General features: G+C 41.4%; 1 protein-coding gene across 1 annotated transcript; it reads left to right on the forward strand.

Moving 5' to 3' along the window:
- Positions 1-244: 244 nt before the first annotated feature.
- On the forward strand, positions 245-18,178 carry LOC132177845 (uncharacterized). Its single transcript, XM_059590316.1, has 5 exons — positions 245-731; positions 15,044-15,210; positions 16,055-16,345; positions 16,451-16,714; positions 17,582-18,178. The coding sequence occupies exons 1-5, from the start codon at positions 401-403 to the stop codon at positions 17,957-17,959; spliced, it is 1,431 nt and encodes a 476-aa protein (XP_059446299.1). The 5' UTR covers positions 245-400; the 3' UTR covers positions 17,960-18,178.
- Positions 18,179-18,798: the final 620 nt, after the last annotated feature.

The following is an 18,798-nucleotide window of genomic DNA, read 5'->3' on the forward strand; positions in this document are numbered from 1 at the left end:
AATTTTAATGTATTTAAAATTTTAATATTTTATATATTTATTATTATGAGCGACAAATGTTGTGATTTTATTGTCTCTGGCGTGGTAGCAGTACATAAACAAAATCTGTCAATTTTTTTTTTTTTTTTGACAAAATTTAACAACAAAGAGTTATTTATGCGCATACCCATATTATATATATACCTCTCAAAATATTCTGATATCACGTAAAACTGATTGCAAAACAAGTAAAATTGATTTTGCATTTTTCTCCGATTATAACCATAACTTTGAAATTCTTTCTACACGTTTCTTGCAAAACGTTGGATTTTTAAGGAAAAATAATTGGACAGAAGAAAATCCTACAGGGCTATAACCGGCGAGTGGTGGGTGAGTGAGTGAGTACTGAAGTGGCTCCAACATGGCTACCTCAAAGATGGTTATGGCCTCTCTAACCCACTGCCGCGCTCTCACTTGCGCCTCCACGGCCTCAGCGTCAGCCTCTTATCCTGCGCGCCTGGTGCCGCAGCCACCAGACCTCATAAAGTGGGTCCGGAGGGAAGGTGGCTTCGTGCACCCGGCGGTAAAGATAGCTCAGGACGACACCACCGGTCTTGGACTCATTGTCTCTGGAGACATTCCAAAAGGGTCCGACCTTATTGCCCTTCCTGATCACATACCCTTGAGGTTTGAATCGGATGGTGGACATGGGCTTGACTCTGTCTTGGCCAATTTGGCTCACCAAGTTCCCGGTATGGATTTTTGCTTATGCACTTAATTTAGTTAGTGTTGGGGCTGATTTTCTTTTCTACACCGTGTATTTGAGATGTTTTGGTTAATGGGTATCTGCATTTTGCCGTTTTTGTTTCTGGAAAACCATTGTGATTGATTGTGAACCGCGATATGGGTTTTGGATTATTTGAGTTCTTGAAAATTATAGATCAAATAAATGGGTTTTGGAAATCCTTGAGTTTTCTTGTGTCGACAATATTGTGCAATTTGAATTTTTATTTGAGTTGGTCTTATGTCAAGTTTGTTTCAACTGTAATGAAATGTTGTTCCTATTTCTAAACTAAAATGTACAATGGGGCAAGCACAGAAAGTGCATAAGGTGAATCTTTTATTTATTTCAGCTGTGAACTAAATAGTGGGTTGTTATTGTTACACTCTGCTTCCCTCACAGAAGTATAAAACCAACACAAAGTGTATCACTCAAGAAAATGAGAAGAAAAACTGCAATTTCTTATTGATCAAGCTACTGTAATAGTCTCCTAACACCGAGAGTCTAACTAAACAGATTGTCTATGAAGCTAAACTAAACTAATTACAATGACATCAAAAGCTTGCATGCTTCAACAAGAATGAACTCCTACTATTTATACTACTGTTGTGATTACAAAGAAAACACCCACAGGCTATCATCACCCTTTCAGCAGTTGTAACAGAAAGAACCACCCAAAGAGCACGTGTGAATAACCTCTAACCATCGCCAGGCTGTTAAACAGTTACTTCAGTTACTGCCCTGCTGTCATTCCTCCACATGTGATAAAAGACATTTTCTGTTATACTCCAACTACCCTTCGAGCAAGCTACTGACCTCCCAAGTCCTAAGCCTTCAAGTCCTTCTATCCTCATGATAAGACTTGTAACAAATACCCTCCTGTTCAAAACACCTTGCCCACAAGGTGTGGGTAAGTAGACTTCAAATGATGAAAAGTTTCCCAAGTTGCTTCCTCTGGTAACTGCCCCTGCCAACGAATCAATAATTCCACAACAGCCTCATTGTGGACTTTTCTGGACCTTCTCTCCAACAATTCCTCAGGTTCAGGTTGAATCACTCCCTGCTGATTTACTGAAGGTAAATGAGAAATTGGAAAGAGAGCTCTTCCCACTTGCAGCTTCAACTGAGACACATGGAACACAGGGTGGAATTGAGACCCTGGCCAAAAGAAGTCCTTCTTAGCTCTGTGTATGGTCTTGTCATAACCTGCATGAGCTGCCAAAGGGCTGGAATGAACAAAGTGTAACCCCTTTCCCTTCAAGGTGTCTGGAATATACATTCTCTTTTGATACAGTAAAATCCCCTGTCGGATAGAGAACTTTAGGTTGGTCAGTAACCCCTCTTCAGACGTCTGCACTAAGGATTGCAATGTAGGGTCAGTAACATAACTCTCTTGGGCTTCCAGTAACCATTCCAGAGAAGGGTATGAAATTACTGCCATTGAAGCAGTCTGCAATTCTTCTTCATTTCTTCTAAACAATGCATCAACCACCTTGTTTTCTTGCCCATTTTTGTATTTCACTACAAACTCATAACCCAGCAACTTAGATACCCATCTTTGTCGCATAGGAGTGCCAAACTTCTGTTCTAACATGAACTTGAAACTCTGATGCTGCTGCTGCATTAACACTGCCCCAATACACCTTCCAGAAGCATCACACTCAATCACAAAGGGTAAGCTGAAATTTGGTAACACTAACACCGGGGGTTTAATTACTGTTTTCTTCAACTCCTCAAAGGCTGCTTTAGCCACTTTTTTTTTGATAAGTAATAATGATATATAAAAAGTGCAAAGGGGCGCAACTCACATATACGGGAAATATAAAAAGAGCGCCTAAGAGGGAGAGAAATGAAAAAGAAAGTCAGAGAAACTAATCACTAAAAGAGCTAGCCAAGCGGCCGTCCAAGACTAAAAAGTAAAGAAGAAAAAATGAGTCAGTTCCTCTATAGTCCTAGTGGAATTCTCAAAACATGTAGCATTTCTTTCATTCCATATACACCACATAAGACATAGAGGGATCATCTTCCACACTACGGCGCTGCGAGAACGTCCTCCCGACCACCAGCTATCGAACAAGTCCCTCACCATGCAAGGCATGACCCAATGCAACCCAAACTGATTAAAAATAGTATGGCAAAGAGCACTTGCAAGCTCACAGTGGAGAAGAAGATGATCGACTGACTCTTCGGTCTTCTTGCACATACAACACCACTTCACTACCACTAGGTTCCTCTTAAGCAGAGTATCGTGAGTCAAAATTTTGTCTAGGGCCGCAGTCCACCCGAAAAGAGCCACTCGCAAAGGCACCTTAGTACGCCAAATGCTCTTCTAAGGAAACACCTCATGGTTAAAATTGGACAAGGCCTTGAAAAGCGACTTAACCTCGAACTTGCCCTTCTTAGGCGAGGACTAGCAAATACGATCTGCAGTGCCTATGGAAATCTTGCAAGAGTACAACTGATCAAAGAAAGGAGAAACCAAATCCATCTCCCAATCTTGGATGGGCTGTACAAAAATGACATTCCACTCGACAACCCCATTCCTCCAAATAAAGTTATCCTTCACCTATGCTTCTTTGTGTTTAGCGATACTGAACAAGGACGAGAAGGCTTGCTTCAAAGAATTATCCCCACACCAAATATCATGTCAGAAGCGAATTTTCGAACCCTCCCACACTTCAAACCGAATACCTTTGGCAAAAAAGTTCCAACCTTGTCGAATATGCTTCCATAAGCCCACACCATGAGAACCCGAAACTTCCTTTGTGCACCACCCACTTTCCTGGTCTTCATACTTAGCTTTGATAACCTTATACCAAAGAGCCTCGCTCTCATTCGCATATCTCCAAAGCCATTTCCCCAAGAGAGCTTGATTAAATTGGTGCAACTTTCGAATGCCAAGACCACCATAGCGTAGAGGACGACAGACTTGGTTCCAATTTACAAGATGCAACTTAGGCTCATCTCCCATTCCTCCCTACAAGAAATCTCTTTGGACTTTCTCAAGCCTTTTAGCTACACTCATAGGAATCGGAAACAGAGACAAAAAGTAAGTCGGAAGATTAGTTAACGTACTCTTAATGAGAGTTAAACGACCTCCTTTAGAGAGATACGTTCTCTTCCAACTTGCCATTTGACGCTCCATCTTTTCGATCACATCATTCCACATAATTGTATCCTTATACGGCGCCCTAAGAGGGAGACCCAAATACTTCATAGGCAAATCGGCAACACTACACCCAAGGATATTAGCTAAAACCCCAATGTTCTCCACCTCACCAATAGCCACAATCTTTGACTTTCCAAGATTCACTCGCAAACCCAAAATAGCTTCAAAACATAAGAGAATGAGACTCACATACCGGATTTGCTTGATAGAAGCTTCACAAAAAATCATAGTATCATCAACAAATAAAGAGTGAGAGACCACCAACTCCGATAAGACCCTATTTCCCACCGAGAATCCAGTCAAAAAGCCTTGATCAACCGTCGCATTCACCATCTTACTCAATGCCTCCATAACAAGCACAAAAAGTAACGGAGAGAGAGGATCCCCTTGCTGAATTCCCCTTGAACTGTTAAAGAAGCCTTCCGGAGAACCATTCACAAGAATGAAAAATCTTACCGACTTAATATACCGCTCTATCCAAGCCCTCCACCACTCGCCAAATCCGCACCTATGCAGCAAATACAAAACAAAGTCCCAATTCACATGGTCGTAAGCCTTTTCTAGGTCCAATTTACAAAGAACACCTGGCACCCCTGATTTCATGCGACTATCCACACATTCATTTGCAATGAGAACAGAATCTAGAATTTGCCGACCCCCAATAAAAGCATTTTGAGAGCAGGATATGACCTTACCCAAAACAGTTCTCATCCTGTTAGCAAGAACCTTAGACACAATTTTGTACATCCTTCCCACCAAGCTAATGGGCCGAAAGTCCATCTCCACTGCATCCGCCTTTTTCGGTATCAATGAAATAAAAGTTGCATTCAAGCTCGTCACCAATTGACGTCTACGATGGAACTCAGCGAAAACCGCCATAACATTTTGTTTAACAACACCCCAACAAGCTTGAAAAAAAAGCCATGGAGAAGCCATCTGGACCCGGTGCCTTATCACCATCAATGCCTTTTACCACCTCCTATACCTCATTTTCCTCAAAATCTCTTTCTAACCACCTATTATCCTCCTCATCAATGGACAAAAAGGGCTGGTTATCCATTCTAGGTCGCCAAGTGCTTTGTTCCGAGTATAAGCTTTGATAATACTGCACAATGTGATCTTTTACCTCAGCTGGATCATCGGATAATACGCCATTAATACGAAGCACTTCCACACGATTGTACCTGCGATGAGAATTAGCCACCTTGCGAAAGAAACGAGTATTTCGATCCCCCTCCTTGAGCCACAAAGCTCTTGATTTTTGGCGCCAATGAATTTCTTCACACAACAAGGTATTCTCCAAATTTTTCAACATATCCGCCTTTCGAATCTTCTCCTCCTGATCTAAGCCTCTCGACTCTGCCAACTCATCCATCTCCTGAATACCTCCCAACAACTCCTTCTTTTTCCTCCCAATATCCCCAAACACCTCCTCTTTCCACTTTTTCAAATCCAATTTAAGGGATTTCAATTTATTAGCAAGCACAAAACTAGGTAAACCCTCAAACGAATAAGACCCCCACCAAGAATTAACCTTGTCAACAAAACCTTCGGCTTTAAGCCACATATTTTCAAATTTGAAACACTTATTACCTCTGCAAGGAGCTTCACAGACTAGTAATAAAGGGAAGTGATCGGAGAGCAGGCGTTGAAGTCTTCGTTGTGACACTACTGGGTAGTGATCTTCCCAATCCGAGGATAGCAAGAACCAGTCAATTCTAGACCAAATCTCATTTTTTTTGATTATTAGACCAAGTAAATTGACCCCCCATCATCGGAATGTCCACTAAATTGTTCTCTGAAATGAAGTCCGAGAAATCCATCATGCCAGAAGAATAATAGGAAACACTAGAGCGCTCACTAGAAAACCGTACAATATTAAAATCCCCGCCAAAACACCAAGGGACCTCCTACACATTCATCAAACTAGCTAGCTCTTCCCATAGTTCCCTTCTCTCCACATCCTCATTCGGTCCATACACCCCCCCAAACGCCCAAACCAAGTTGTCCTCCACATTTTGAAAAGAGCATGCCAAAGTGAAATGCCCCACACACTCTTCCTTACACTTCACCACCTTCCTATCCCACATCAGTAACATCCCCCCCGACAAACCATTAGACCCTTTATACTTCCACCCCACATGTTGACCTCCCCAAAGACAATGAATCACCTCACGGGAGATAGCCTCCATCTTAGTCTCAATCAAACACACTATATCTGCTTTCCACTCTTTCAAGAGACCCATAATATGCAACCTTTTTTTGAGGGCATTCAACCCTCTTACATTCCATGCTACGATGTTAAGCTTCATGATCCACCAATTCGACCCTCTCACATTCCTCAAGCTCCTCAATTCCTTTGGGAGCAGGAACATAGGCAGAAATGCCTCCCAAATTAGAATCATACTGCATTCTAAAAGCTTCAATAGAATTGAACAATACCGCCAACTCCTCCTTTTTCCCCTCATCAGATACACCAATTTTAGGACAAAATTTGAGGCAACTTTCAACTACCTAGCTGGAAGAAATCATCTCTGACCCTAAATCCTCCAACCTGACTGTTACTGAGATATTGTCCTCATCCATACCTGAGCCAGGCCCAATGAGCTCCAACTCCGGCGTACGTTCCACTCTTTCCTGTCCAACTTGAAGCGACGAAACCAGACTCATTGCCTCCCCCTGACAAGCCTTCTGCGAACAGCCCCCCACAGTCCTCCCAACATTCCAACGAGAGGAACTCTCCCTCAGAAGCTGCTCTGCGGCCGAGCCCATGCCCTCCCCAGCATCGCCGGACTCCACAGGGCACTCTGGCAACCTCTGATGGTTCTCTGGCTAAAGTTGCGTCTCCGGCACCCTCTGGGTATATTTTAGCTTCGGCCCAAGGATTCCTTTCAACTACCCACAAGCCGAAACAGAAGCTTCTAGTGAACCCACCAGTGCAGCGTCGCATCTCTGCGGCCTAATCTTCCTCCTCCTATATGTCAACAAAGCTTTGCCCTTACCAGTGGGCTAAGCCTCAATCACCGGACTTAAAGGTTCCTTGTTGCTGGGCTTCTCTCCGGCCAGAGACCCATCAACGCCCCATGCAGAAGTGCCGATAACCACCATGGGTGTCCCTCCTGCCGCTGACCCTGCCCCCCCTCCCACTGATGGGACCCTTTCGGCCAATGACGATGAGCTTGCCGACCTTGCCATGTATGGTCGCGAGCCTTTCGAGACTTTCTCAGTTTCCTCCGTTGAAGCCAACCCATCTGAAAAATTAACTCCTTTTGGTCTAGCTTGAACTGGGCTATTGCTATAGCCCACGCCTGAGCCCACAACTCCTTTAGGCTTAAAAACCACTTTCTTTTTCACCTGCAGCCTACTATTGGGCTTCGTAATTTTTCCTTCCAGCCCAAACTTCTCCTTCCCTTTCATTGCTGATTTCCACTGGCCACCTGATTCCTTATCTCCCTGCCCAAGCCCACTAAACTCCATCTATTTGATCACCATGTCTATCTTTGTCATCCCCACGTCACACTCCCATTTCAAACGTCTCAATGACTCCTTAACATTGAGGAGCTCGAGATTTACATCAGAGTAGGTCTGACCAGCATGGTGCCCCATCCCCTCCCGTCCCTTCATGTGTTCAGAGACTGACATCGAAGCAAATTGCACCGCCGACGTTGGGGTACAACTCGCTGGAGCTTTTAACGAAACCTCCATGCAACCTCCATCCTTCAAACTAGGCAATCCAAGCTCTACATGACCTTGAACATACTTTGCTGGACAAAAGGACTTTGTCGGAACCAACGCTTTCTTGCCAAACTCATGGACCTGCTGTTCCATATATCCAGAAGCACCTTTTGGCCACCTTGACATCTTGATAACCGGTTCTTGGTAGGAATTGCAACATTCCTTGGTTGACTTCGACAACAGTCTCAGTGTCTCCACATAACTCCTCCGTTCCTTAAACTCCTTATCTCTCTTTTCTTCCCTGAACACTCTATGCTCACTGATCACTCGATGCTCACGGAGAGAGGAGTTTGCCGCTCGCATTTCCTCGATGAAACGATCCCACCCAAACCCACGATGTCCTTCTGGAATGATGATCGAGCCACACCTTCTTCTTCCATCAAATTCCTCCACTGTCAGAAAACATCCATGCCTATTAGAGCATTTCTAAGCGATTATTCTAGGATACCCAGCTCTGGATTGATCCCAAAAGACTTCAGAGTTGTCTACTACCACCAAATCGTCCACTATTCGCACCATCCAAGCTTACTCATCCTTCTTCAAGAAAATGGACCTTTTGATCCTTTTACTCCTCTCAAAAATCCTCATCCCTGATTCCCCTACCTTGATCAACACCTCAAACTCCTTGGACTCCACCGACCACCTTCTCGGACCAGCCATGACACAGCCTAAAACTAGCACTAACCAGCTCTCACGCGCCCCCACGCGTTGACACAGGCGGGAGTGGATGAGAGAAGAGAGAGAGAGAAGAGAGATCAAGAACCCTAAGCGATTATTCTTGGGTTCTGTTCTGCTTCAGCCACTTCACTCCACACAACCGCATTTATTTTCAAGAAATCAGTCAAAGGTGCTGCAATAGCATCATACCCTCTTATAAATTTTCTATAGTACCCTGTAAGCCCTAGAACCCCTCGTAAGGCTTTCAAAGACGTAGGTTTTGGCCACTCCACCATAGCACTGAATTTCTTACCACCATAATGCCCCTCATGTGTCCTAAATGCTGTTATAGGTATGTTCTCAGCTTTAACCCGAATGTGGTGTTATCCAGACCTCAAATCGAACTTAGAAAAAATCTTAGATCCATGAAGCTCATCTAGTAATTCATCAATCACAGGTTCCATTTCTAACCCCAAAGGTTCCATCACAGATTCTTCCACATTATCTAACAATTGCAACAATAAACCCTTCGTACATTCACCCTTATAGCCCATCACTTCTGTTTCTTCCCATAAGTATGGAGCTATAGGTCATTGTAACAGGAAAGTATTATTAGCAATTGTAAACTCCATTGTTAGAACTTTAAAGTTCCATATGATTGAACCTAAAGATACTAGCCATTGAATCCCTAGCACCATGTCACAACCATCTAACATGATGATATATGCATCAATTTTAAAGAAAAATTCTTGCAGCTGCACATCTATATTATTACATTTCCCTTCACTTACAGCCTCTTCTTCATTAGCAAGCTTCACTATAACCCTCCGTTCTCTACAATTTGAGACTCTCACCTTCTTACCAATTGAGGAATCTATAAAGTTATGGGTGCTACCACTGTCCACTAACACTATGACCTTCTGAGTTCCAATCCATCCTGCTAGTCTCATGGTTTTAGGATGTTGGCTGCCGGTAATAGCATGTAAGGATATTTCAGGATTATCCTCAGCTCCATTAAATCCTCCTTCTCCATTTTCAAGTTAGGAAACTCCTCTAACTCTTCTAATCCTTCCAACAAAAACATTTTAGGGTTTTGGCATTTATGCCCATATTGCCGCTTGGCATCACAATTATAACACAATCCCTTTTTCCTCCTATCATCCATCTGTGCTTGCGAAATTTTCTGGACAGGAACTGTGGCTTTAGGAGTTCCTATGGCTAAATTCTGGTTGTCATAACCCCCACACCGAGGTTTTTTAGCAAAATTCCCACTTGCATTCCTATACCTCCTCCCCTGTCAAGACATGTTCCTCCTGTATTTTAGCCAAACCATAGGCTGCCAGTAAAGTTTGAGGTTTAAACATTCTTACAGGTAACCTTATCTCATCCTTTAACCCTCCTAAGAAACAACTCACTCTATTATGATCATCTACTCCCCTCACCCTATTTGATAATGCCTCAAATCTCTCCTTGTAATCATCAACACTAGTGATTTGTTTCAATTTAGAAAGTGCCTTCATAGGATCATCATAACCGGAGGGTCCAAACCTTTCTAATAAAGCCTGAGTTAATACATGCCAATTATGCAAACTACCAGATAATTCCATATCCTGAAACCAAACTAGTGCTTTGCCTTCCATATGAATAGAGGCAAGCAAGAGTTTCTGATTATATGGTTCTATGGACATGAAAAAACTTATTGGCTTTGTAAATCCACCCCGAGGGATCATTGCCATCAAATGTAGGAAATTCTACTCTTACCGGCCTGGTTATAATGGCCAACTGCTCCTTTCCTTGCTGATCACCTCCATAACCTCCATAATGATCACCTCCATAACCTCGATCTTCCTGGTGTGGCCTTCTCCAGTTCTGTTGAATAGGTTGATGAATTCTCCCCTCCAGCCTCTCTTCCTGCACTTCTGGATGATAAGTATCAGCAAAGCCTTGCTGCCAACTCATCCTTCCCTCTCTGTTTCCAGGATAATGAAAATCATTGGAATGTTGCTGAATGGGAGATCTTCTCTGCCACTGCACTGGAATACTTCCACCAGGCCAGTCCACTTCCTCTCTCATCACTTCTTTATTCTTGCCTCCAGCAGCTGGTAAAGCACACTGTTGCTTCCTTACTTCAACTTCTGCTTCCCAGCCCTTAGCATCTGCTGCTTGATGAGATGCTCCTGGATTTTTTAGTGCCCCCATCATATCACTTTAAGTCCTTCTATCCTCATGATAAGACTTGTAACAGTTATTAACGCAGTATCTTTTAAGATGAAATGGAAGTTTCTTTTGCCATGATAAAACACCAGACAATAATATTTCGATTACTTATTAAAAGAAAAAAAACACACTAGATAATGTAGGGTTTATATCATTCAATCAGGTGTTTCTGGACTTCCGATGAAATTCGAATACATTTTGTGGGCTTGCACATAGCATTTGATTGCCCAAGTTGCTAGGGTGGCTCAAAATGTCGATGATTTGCATTGACATTAAGTTCAGTTTCTTTATCAGCATTCAGTTAATATCTATTCTGGTTCATAGAGAAATGCCCTTGATATATGACTGTTTTGGGAAATAAGCAGTGATATCAATACAGATTCTGTTTAGAGATACAATGTGTTCCTACCTGTTTAACACAAGTGGTTGGTGGCAATTCTATTTTGCCAAGCTTTCAATTAAACCTGGTTCCTTGACCTTATTAATAATAAATATGAGTACTGAGATATGTGAAAGTATCCATTGCTTTATGCCTCAACTCGTAATTAATGTCCCTAAGCTGTGGCCAGTTGTAGATAATTTACAGGAAGTCAACTCATATCCTTGTGTATATAAGATGTCAAAAACCACCTAGACTTCTAGTCTATGCAAGGTCCAAATTTGTTATGTGAAGAATAAGATTTAAGAAAAAGTGGTCTTCATTATTGTATCAAAGAATTTCTAGACTCCACACAGGGTATGTTGTACTTCACATACTTTTAATATATCTAACGATATGTCTTCCAACCCTGAAAGGGTACCAGTAGTGGCTGCAGTAACACTGCTGGAGAACGGACATCGTACTTGTTCAGTTGATAAACGGTGCAAGCTGCAACATTTTTGGAAATCCTTGCACTTCGACTCCCAAAAGAAAACTTGAGCTAGCTGCTTATACTTTCAGAGGACTCCTGAATGGCCACTTAGCTTGGTGTTATGGAACCCGTTGAGGAGAAGAGGTTTGAAGGGTGAATCCGGTGAGACAACGATTCTGCCCTTGTAGAATAACACCCCATCTCTGATGTGGTACTGATTTTTTTCTTCCTGGCCGTTTTTGACATGATCCATTAAGGTCTGCATATATGGGTCTGTTCTGTTGGCCTCTTTGAGTTTGGTTCACAGTTTCAGCTGGGAGTATGAGATGGCTTGAAGCTCAGGTGATCTAGCTTGTCTTGAGAATGAGTTTGCCACCAAATTCTCCACCTCATGTTGGCTGAATGTGCACTTAGAGGGCTTGATAAAAAAAACTTCTTTCTTCTCAGCACCTTGAAGGCAGTACGGATATGCAAAATATGGTCATTCCAATTCCCACTGAATGTTAGTATATCATCAAAGAAAACTAAGAGGAACGTAGAGAGGAATGTTCAAAAAATGGAGTTCATGGTGGCGTGAAAAGTCGAAGGGGCATTGCATAATCCGAACAGCATCAGCAGGTATTCATAGTGGCCATTATGCATCTGGAAAGCGGTTTTGTGTATGTCATCAGGGTGGACTCTAATTTGATGGTAGCCAGCCCTTAGGTCCAATTTTATGAAGTACATGGCGTCATGGAGCTCGTCAAGCATGTCATCCACCGTTGGGACTGAAAATCGATCCTTGATAGTCACCAAGTTCAGTGCCCTATTGTCGGTGCAAAACCTCCAGTTGTCATCTTTTTTCTTCACCAACAGAACAGAGGAAGAGAAAGGATTTGTGTTGGTTCTAATGATCCCTGTAGACAACATCTTAGTCACTTGCCTTTCAATATCATTCTCCTGGAAATGGGCATACGAATATGCTCAGACATTGTTAGTGGTGACTCTATCCATGAGGGGGATGCGATGGTCAATTCCTCAAAGATGGTGTTAGTGTCCGAGGCTCTTCAAAAGTGTCTCGATATTCCTGTATGAAGATGCTAATATCGTGGGGTTATCGGTGGCTTTTCTTAACTGCTGTCTTTTTTTATGCATAAAGCAAATAAGTCACCTCCCCTTACAAATTGCAAGCCGATGTGTGTAGGGCTGCATGTTGTACTGGTCTATTGTGCTGTCCCCTGAGAACATATGTACGAGTTTTTTTGAGAGACTGGATGCCCAACATGACATCTAGACCAGATAGCAGCAAAGCGAGTAGGGAATGGCCAGAATGTAAACTGAAATTCTTGGACTCCATCCAGCCCAACCTTCAAGCCAAGCAGCTGGGCCATGCCACCCTCATGGCCCCATCAACAACATCTCCAGCCCATGGCATGCCACCCCTCATGCCTGGGCATAGTGTCCAGCAAGGGTGCAAGGCACACACACCCCAGCTGCCATGCGATGGCCATGTCATGGCTGTGACAAACTGTTCAATCAACACCCTCAAATTTCATTGGCTTGGTGGAGTAAGCCTTGGCCATGATTGTCACGATCCTCAGTTTTTGGTCCTGACCACCCTGACAGTGCATGTAAGGAAATCCTGGGGTGCTCCTGGTCCAAATCTGCTTTTGGTTCTTAATGGGCAAAGTCCTCTGAGAATGCTCAATGACACATATCTGAGGTGTTAGACACCTGTGGCCAGGTGTATACTTTTCCTTGCAGCTAAAACATAACCCTTTCTCGCTACATTTTGGCATTTCTCCCCACGAGATTCGCTTGACTGGTAGATTTGAACATGGTTTGGCATTGTTTAATACTGAGCTGGTAGTTTTTGCCACATATGCCATCTTCTGTGCTTCTGTTTCGCCTTGCTTAGTTTTTTTGGCCAATCTTTCGTCTCTCATTTGCACCACAACAAATGCTCCCCTCAGGGTCTTTTATTTGGATGAACGAACTTCAGCAATAATCTCTTCTTTCAGCCCACCTACAAAGGTTCCAATCATAGCCTTTTGTGGCCATCCCACCACTCGATTAGCAAGTCGCTTGAACTTATGTTGCTATTTCCACAAAATCCCATGTTTGATATGGAATACCATTTCGTCAAAATTTTCATATTCGGTGGAACCAAATCGGGCCTCTAACTTTCATTTGGACACATCCTAGGTAACCGCCGTTCTTTCCTCCTTGTGCACACGTTGCAACCATTGCCACCATTGGTTTGCTTCTCCTTCAAGGTGGAAAGAAGCAAGGATAACTCATTGCTTTGTTGCGGTTCCTTGGTACTCAAAGAGCTGCTCCACTCGATTGAGCCACACCGATGGATCATCCCCCGAGCATCATGGGAAGTCCATCTTAATGTACTTCGGGGGTGCAGCATGGGAGCTAGAATCTTCCTTAGGCCCCGAGGATTGCGTCGATGAACTTGTTTCAGTTGAGGATGGCTTCTTGGGTTGACCACGGTTATTCATGAGAATTCTTGTGATTTCCTTCAATGATGCCTCCATTTCCTGTGAATGCGCGTTGGCGCTCTGCATCTCGTCTTCCAGTCAGTGAATAGCTTCATGAACCTCATGCACCGCCACTTCTACCTTCTATATACGCTCCTTATTGGTAGCCATGCTCTGATACTAGAAGATGGATATTGAGACACTCAACTGGAGGAAATTATGCTGGTTTTGGATAACTGGCTCCCTTAGGGTGGGAGTAAAACCACAATACAAGTATTTGAGATTCAAAAACTACCCAACAACTAAAAAACACCCATATATATACACCACACTCAACACTAAATGTCCTCCACGTATTCCTACCAAACTCCCACATTTAAGCAGTTGTAAGCCGCCCCTGAGCTTTGTAACTTCCATGTTGCGTGAACCACCGCCGACAATATTTTCGGTTACTCCTCACATTCAGCATGCATGGGTTGTTGCCCATGTGTGTATTGCTTTGTGGGGCCATGTCCTCCAACCTAGTTTCCTCCCGATTACTTTGGGTTGCTCGTAGCGAGTGTGTTTGGGTCTATCAAAGCCAAGGTTTATTCCACATCAATCATTCCTTAGCTTGGTAAATTATTTTTGGATATAATGTGATGGTATAAGGCATATAAAAGACATTTTGTTTGTTATTATGTTATGTCTGGCAGTCTGGCATTCCAGATTCCCCTTAAGAATATAAACATGATTGTTTCCCAGAACATGCATGTAGTAGTTTACCAAGTGATGACATTTCCACCCTCTTAAGATGGGGTGGTGGATGAGAGGTCCCAGGCTCTAATCGCACAGGGTGCATGAATTAAAAAAGAAAAGTGGTTGATTTTGAGAACTTCTGTCTGCATTTTGTTTTTATAGTATGACATGTATGTATGTGTATTTTATAAATTTTACTGATGGCATAATCTGAGAAGGTGTGGTTAAGTTCTGTTTTCATTAATAACTTAGCTATGGCATGCATAACTGTGTGTTGTCCTTGTGCTATATGTTGTATGCAAATCTTCTCATAACATAAAACTCTACTCCTGCATGATAGCTCATAGGTTTCTTTATTCAGTATAGGTTAGTAACTTCAAGTTGTGCATATTAGGCTGTACTGAGTTTTGAATATGAGTAAATTGGACATTGTGGGAGCATTTGACAGAGGAACTGTGGGCAATGAAGTTGGGTTTGAAGCTTCTGCAAGAAAGAGCAAAGGTTGGGTCCTTTTGGTGGCCATACATCAGCAATCTCCCTGAAACTTACAGTGTACCCATCTTCTTTCCTGGGGAGGATATAAAGAACTTGCAGTATGCTCCTCTTCTTCACCAGGTATGTCATTTTAGCAGTTTAAAAGACAACACTTTCAATGTCTTAAAACCAAAACTGCTAAAAGGCTGTGTGTGCAGCTGGAAAATCCTCTCAGAAAATCCAATTTTTCTTCAGTTTTCATCGAATGTGTTCTCTTGCTCTAATACTGTTGCAAAATTCCTTGGTTATGTTTTTGCTTGTTGTTTCTCTTGGTTATGTTTTCATATATGCACACTTATTCTTTGTTTCATGAACTCTTCAGGATGTGTCAAGTACCCACGTTAAACATAAAAGAGATTGTATGTGTAGAGACGTGTATGGAAAAATATGGGAAAGAGAGAGTGACTAAATTGATTCAATCATAGCCCTCTCAACCCCTTTATATAGATTTGATTAAAAGGTAGAATTACGAGTGTCTTTTAACAGCTCACTAACAAACTCGTTGCAATTTACCAAACTAACTAATTCTACCAACAGTATGAATGTGGAATATGTGTTAGAGAGCCACCAAACATATTCAAAGGGCGAATAACAAAGGAAGAAAGGAACATCTTCACTAATTCAAAGTTACTTTGCATATTTGCTTTTTTGTTAAATGGCACAACAAAATCTATGAAAGCACCTATGTCAGGCATGTACACTTCACTTTCCTCTAAAATACAAAAGAACAGAATCAGGCTCCTCAATAATTTGGTCTTGTCTCCTTATTTTTAAAGCGTTAAGGAGTTAGACAAACCCTGGTACTCGGACATCTGTATCCAACACCTAAATATGAGTTGTTCTAATATAGACACTGTCGTTATTCCTTGAATACATATTGGGTTTTCAATAATATTTAAAGATGCTAGCAATTTTCTTCTACCAGGTAAACAAGAGATGTCGGTTTCTTCTTGACTTTGAGCAAGATGTCAGATATGCTCTTCAAAATCTGAAACCAGACGATCACCCTTTTGGTGGCCAAAATGTAGAGGCATCTTCCCTAGGATGGGCAATGTCAGCTGTCTCTTCTAGGGCATTTCGTTTGCATGGTAAAAAGCTCCCAGATGGAACCCACAGTGATGTCCCCATGATGCTTCCTCTCATCGATATGTGCAATCATAGCTTCAATCCAAATTCCCGAATAGTTCAGGAACAAGATGCCGGGATGCTAGTAAAGGCATGTTCTCTATTTGCTTTCCATAATTCTTTGAACCCGCAAATCTTAAATGGGTGTTGAAGTTGGATCACATTTTTCTTTGCTTAACTCTCTCTCTCAAACCAGGTTGTAGCAGAAACAGTGATCAATCAAAATGAATCTTTAGTACTTAATTATGGCTGTTTAAACAATGATCTTTTCCTGCTGGATTATGGATTTGTGATGCCGTCAAACCCCTATGACAATATCGAGCTCAAATATGATGGTGCTCTATTGGATGCTGCAAGCATGGCGGCTGGAGTTTCTTCGCCCAACTTCTCTGCTCCTGCTCCATGGCAGCAAAAGTTTTTATCCCAGCTTAATTTAGATGGAGAAGCTCCTCTTCTCAAGGTCTGTCTCTCTCTTACCATCATTGTTCCCCTTTGGATTTACTTTTAATTAATTGAAACGTGTTTCCTCGTGTACAACTTCTCTAGGTTGAACCAAGCTTTATTGTCTATTTTCTTTTCTCAATCTCAGGTGAAAGAAAATTCAGCTATTTTAGTCTTGCTTTAATTTTTTCCTCTTCTTTTTCCCGCTTGTATTTTGAAGTTGCATTTGGTCTCATAAATGCCACTGTTTAAGAAATCTTGTTTTGTAACTAGTCATATATGATTTTTTATTTTTTATTTATTATTTTTTTATTTTATTTTATTTTTTTTACACTTGGCGGCTGAATTCCTTACTATAATCTGTAAGATTTGGCCAAAATAAGAAATTGGAAAAATTGGATAGCCCGAGGTAGTTAAATAAAATCAAAACCGATGAAAGCACAAGGTGTTTATTTGATATTTTCACTAAAACATCGTTGTGCCATCCCTTGTAGATTTAGACTTTGTGCTGAATGTTTGATAGAATACTCTTCCTCGTTATGTTTCAGTTTCAAAATCCTTGAACAAACTGCTCTTGTAGACTATCCAAATAATGGTACTTCTGTGGCTGCTTGTTTATTTGGAAGGCGACAAAAATACGTTGCCTGTTGACTATCAAAAGAGTGTTGAACAAGCCTAGCCTCATTGCATATCCAACTCCCCTACAGTCATCTTATAAACATAATCTTGTAAGCTGTATATTTGCTGTTAGTGGTTTTTTTCAAGGCATAAGTTGGAGCAATACCATCAATCTAGTTGCAGTAATGCTTAACAAAAACATGAAAAACTACCTCTTTGTAGTAGTTTAAGGATGATCATTTCCATTTTCCTTCTGTTCTTCAAACAGGTCAGCTTAGGAGGGCAAGAGTTGGTGGAGGGACGCTTGCTGGCAGCCTTAAGAGTACTCCTTGCGACCGATATGGAAACAGTGCATAAACATGATTTGAACACGTTGAAATCTTTATCAGCTGAAGCTCCTCTGGGTATTGCAAACGAAGTAGCCGCTTTCCGCACTGTTATCGCACTCTGTGTGATTGCATTAGGACACTTCCCGACCAAATTAATGGATGATGAATCCCTATTGAAAGAGGGTGTATCGGGTTCAACCGAGTTGGCCATCCAGTTCAGAATGCAGAAGAAATCTGTGATCATAGATGTGATGAGAGATCTCACAAGGAGGGTGAAGTTACTATCCTCGAAGGAGGCACCAACAGCAAAATGCTAATTTATGATGGTGGGAGTCATTTTCAGTGTGCTTCTTGGCTCTCAACGATCTCACTAGTCCAACATTGTCATGTATGTTACCATTGCTAAAACTTGTTTTTTTTTTTTGCTTTTTCAGTAACCTGATGATTGGGTTTCTAGAAAATTTTGACTGTTTATACCTCCTTGTTCACTTATGGTTTTTCACAGGGGTTTATTTTAAATTTTTACTGTTTATTTATTCACTGTTTATTCTCATCCCACTGGGTTGACGTGCCAACCTCCATTAGTTATTAAATTTATTTGTTTTTTAGAAAACTTCACTTAACCCCCTTAAATTGTCTGGCAATTACTTCTTTAAACTTCAAACAACTTTCAATATAGTGTATTCATCTTCTATTTTTTTATTTTATTTATTTATTTATTTTTTTTTTCAATTTCACCCATATATTTCACGCATATGTTAGGATTTTTCGTTAAATCATGTCAAAATTCTCAAAATACCTCTTTTTTTAATATATATATATATATATATTTGACACCCTTTCGTTAGTATTTAACAAAAAGTCCTAATAGATATTAAATTGGAAAAAAAAAATGAAAAATTAATATCCTAAATTGAAAGTATTTGAAGTTTAGAGAATAATTACAAATGTGATGAAAGTTTAGACGATTAAGTGAAGTTTCTTCTTTATTTTTTTAACAAGAGCTGATGAGTACATTTGCCTAATTTCATTAGGTTAAAATGGGAGAGTATAGTATCTCCTAAAAATTTGTTTAACATCTGGCCTTGTACAGATTTAAGTAATTTTTTTAAAAAAAATAATAATAATAATAATAAAAAGTTTATGGAGCAGAGCA

Source organism: Corylus avellana, chromosome ca4 (genome assembly GCF_901000735.1).
Source record: "Corylus avellana chromosome ca4, CavTom2PMs-1.0".
Classification (NCBI taxonomy): Eukaryota; Viridiplantae; Streptophyta; class Magnoliopsida; order Fagales; family Betulaceae; genus Corylus; species Corylus avellana.